This window comes from Geospiza fortis, unplaced genomic scaffold, assembly GCF_000277835.1.
Source record: "Geospiza fortis unplaced genomic scaffold, GeoFor_1.0 scaffold135, whole genome shotgun sequence".
Classification (NCBI taxonomy): domain Eukaryota; kingdom Metazoa; phylum Chordata; class Aves; order Passeriformes; family Thraupidae; genus Geospiza; species Geospiza fortis.
The window spans coordinates 66,287-68,180 of NW_005054646.1; the positions used below are offsets into that span (position 1 = coordinate 66,287).

The 1,894-nt window shown below is 62.5% G+C and overlaps 1 protein-coding gene across 1 annotated transcript in view; it reads left to right on the top strand.

The window, feature by feature from the left end:
- SSTR2 (somatostatin receptor 2) overlaps positions 1-1,888 on the top strand; it is a 2,926-nt gene extending 1,038 nt beyond the window's left edge. The window contains exon 2 of the mRNA XM_005430520.2: positions 324-1,888. Coding sequence (XP_005430577.1) covers positions 380-1,489 — 1,110 coding nt within the window. The 5' untranslated portion in view covers positions 324-379 and the 3' untranslated portion in view covers positions 1,490-1,888. The remainder of the gene's footprint in view (positions 1-323) is intronic.
- The last annotated feature ends 6 nt before the right edge of the window (positions 1,889-1,894 follow it).

The following is a 1,894-nucleotide window of genomic DNA, read 5'->3' on the forward strand; positions in this document are numbered from 1 at the left end:
TGGGAGGGAAGGGGCTGCACCCGCCGAAGGGCCGGGAGAGGAGGAGGCTTTCCCTCGGTGCTCCCGGCATCAGTCGCATCCACCGGGGCGCACCGGCTGGGTTTGTGGAGTCCGAAAGGCTCCGGGATCGCCAGAGGCAGGAGGAGCTGTGGCGTGCTCGGGCAGGCTGCTCCGGGAGGGGACACGGCCAGATGGGTTGGGAACCCCCCCTGCAGGGAGCCTCTCTCCCGCTGAGCTTGGCAGCAGGATGGGCAGATCCTCCCCAGGAATCCCTTCATTTCTATTTACTCCCTGATTTCTAGAATCTTCTCCTCTCTCCCCAGAGCCAGAGGGAAGATGACATCGGGGCTCCTCTGAGCCAGCAGCGCCCAGGGTGACCATGGAGTACGAGCTGCCCAACGCCACCGCCTTCTGGTTCTCCCCGGCCTCCCCCTTCGACAACTTCTCCCTGGAGGCGCCCACCAACACCTCCCAGAACGCCACGGGCCAGCACTTCGACCTGACCAGCAACGCCATCCTCACCTTCATCTACTTCGTGGTGTGCATCGTGGGGCTGTGCGGCAACACGCTGGTCATCTACGTCATCCTGCGCTACGCCAAGATGAAAACCATCACCAACATCTACATCCTCAACCTGGCCATCGCCGACGAGCTCTTCATGCTGGGCCTGCCCTTCCTGGCCATGCAGGTGGCCCTGGTGCACTGGCCCTTTGGCAAAGCCCTCTGCAGGATCGTCATGACCGTGGATGGCATCAACCAGTTCACCAGCATCTTCTGCCTGACGGTGATGAGCGTCGACCGCTACCTGGCCGTGGTGCATCCCATCAAATCCGCCAAGTGGAGGCGGCCCAGGACAGCCAAAATGATCAACGTGGCCGTCTGGGGCGTCTCCCTGCTGGTGATCATGCCCATCATGATTTACGCCGGGGTGCAGCACAACCACGGCAGGAGTAGCTGCACCATCATCTGGCCGGGAGAGTCGGGCGCCTGGTACACGGGGTTCATCATCTACGCGTTCATCCTGGGCTTCCTGGTGCCTCTCACCATCATCTGCCTTTGCTACCTGTTCATCATCATCAAAGTCAAGTCCTCGGGCATCAGGGTGGGCTCCTCCAAGAGGAAAAAGTCGGAGAAGAAAGTCACCAGGATGGTGTCCATCGTGGTGGCCGTCTTCATCTTCTGCTGGCTCCCCTTCTACATCTTCAACGTCTCCTCCGTGTCCGTCATGATCGTGCCCACGCCCGTCCTCAAGGGCATGTTCGACTTCGTGGTGGTGCTGAGCTACGCCAACAGCTGTGCCAACCCCATCCTCTACGCCTTCCTGTCCGACAACTTCAAGAAGAGCTTTCAGAACGTGCTGTGCCTGGTGAAGGTCAGCGGCATGGACGAGGCCGACCGCAGCGACAGCAAGCAGGACAAGTCCCGCCTCAACGAGACCACGGAGACGCAGAGGACCCTGCTCAACGGCGACCTGCAGACGAGCATCTGAGGGAGGGACGGCGGGGTTTGTCCTGCCCGGCTGCAGCAGGGGGTGGCACAGGGCAGCAATGCCACCTGCGGGGACGGCTGTGAGCGCCCCGTGGCCCCTCTGCTGGGCTCCTCTCTGCTGGGTTGGCTTTCGACTGCTGGGAAGGATATACGGGTCAGGAGGAGCCGCCTCGCCAGGGAAACAAAGACAACTCGTGGAGACACCAAAGTGCCACCAAAGCGGGCACAGGTACGGCCGCGGTCCCCCGTGCCACCCTCGGGGCCGGCTGGCTTTGGGGCTCTGCACCTGGACACAGCGTGGGACCTGAGGAGGAGCCGAGGCCGCAGGTGTGTGACAGCACGGGGACGCACCTGGTGGGATCTCCCGGCGAGTGTCCCTCCCGAAGCCACCAGGATGTTCGGGATT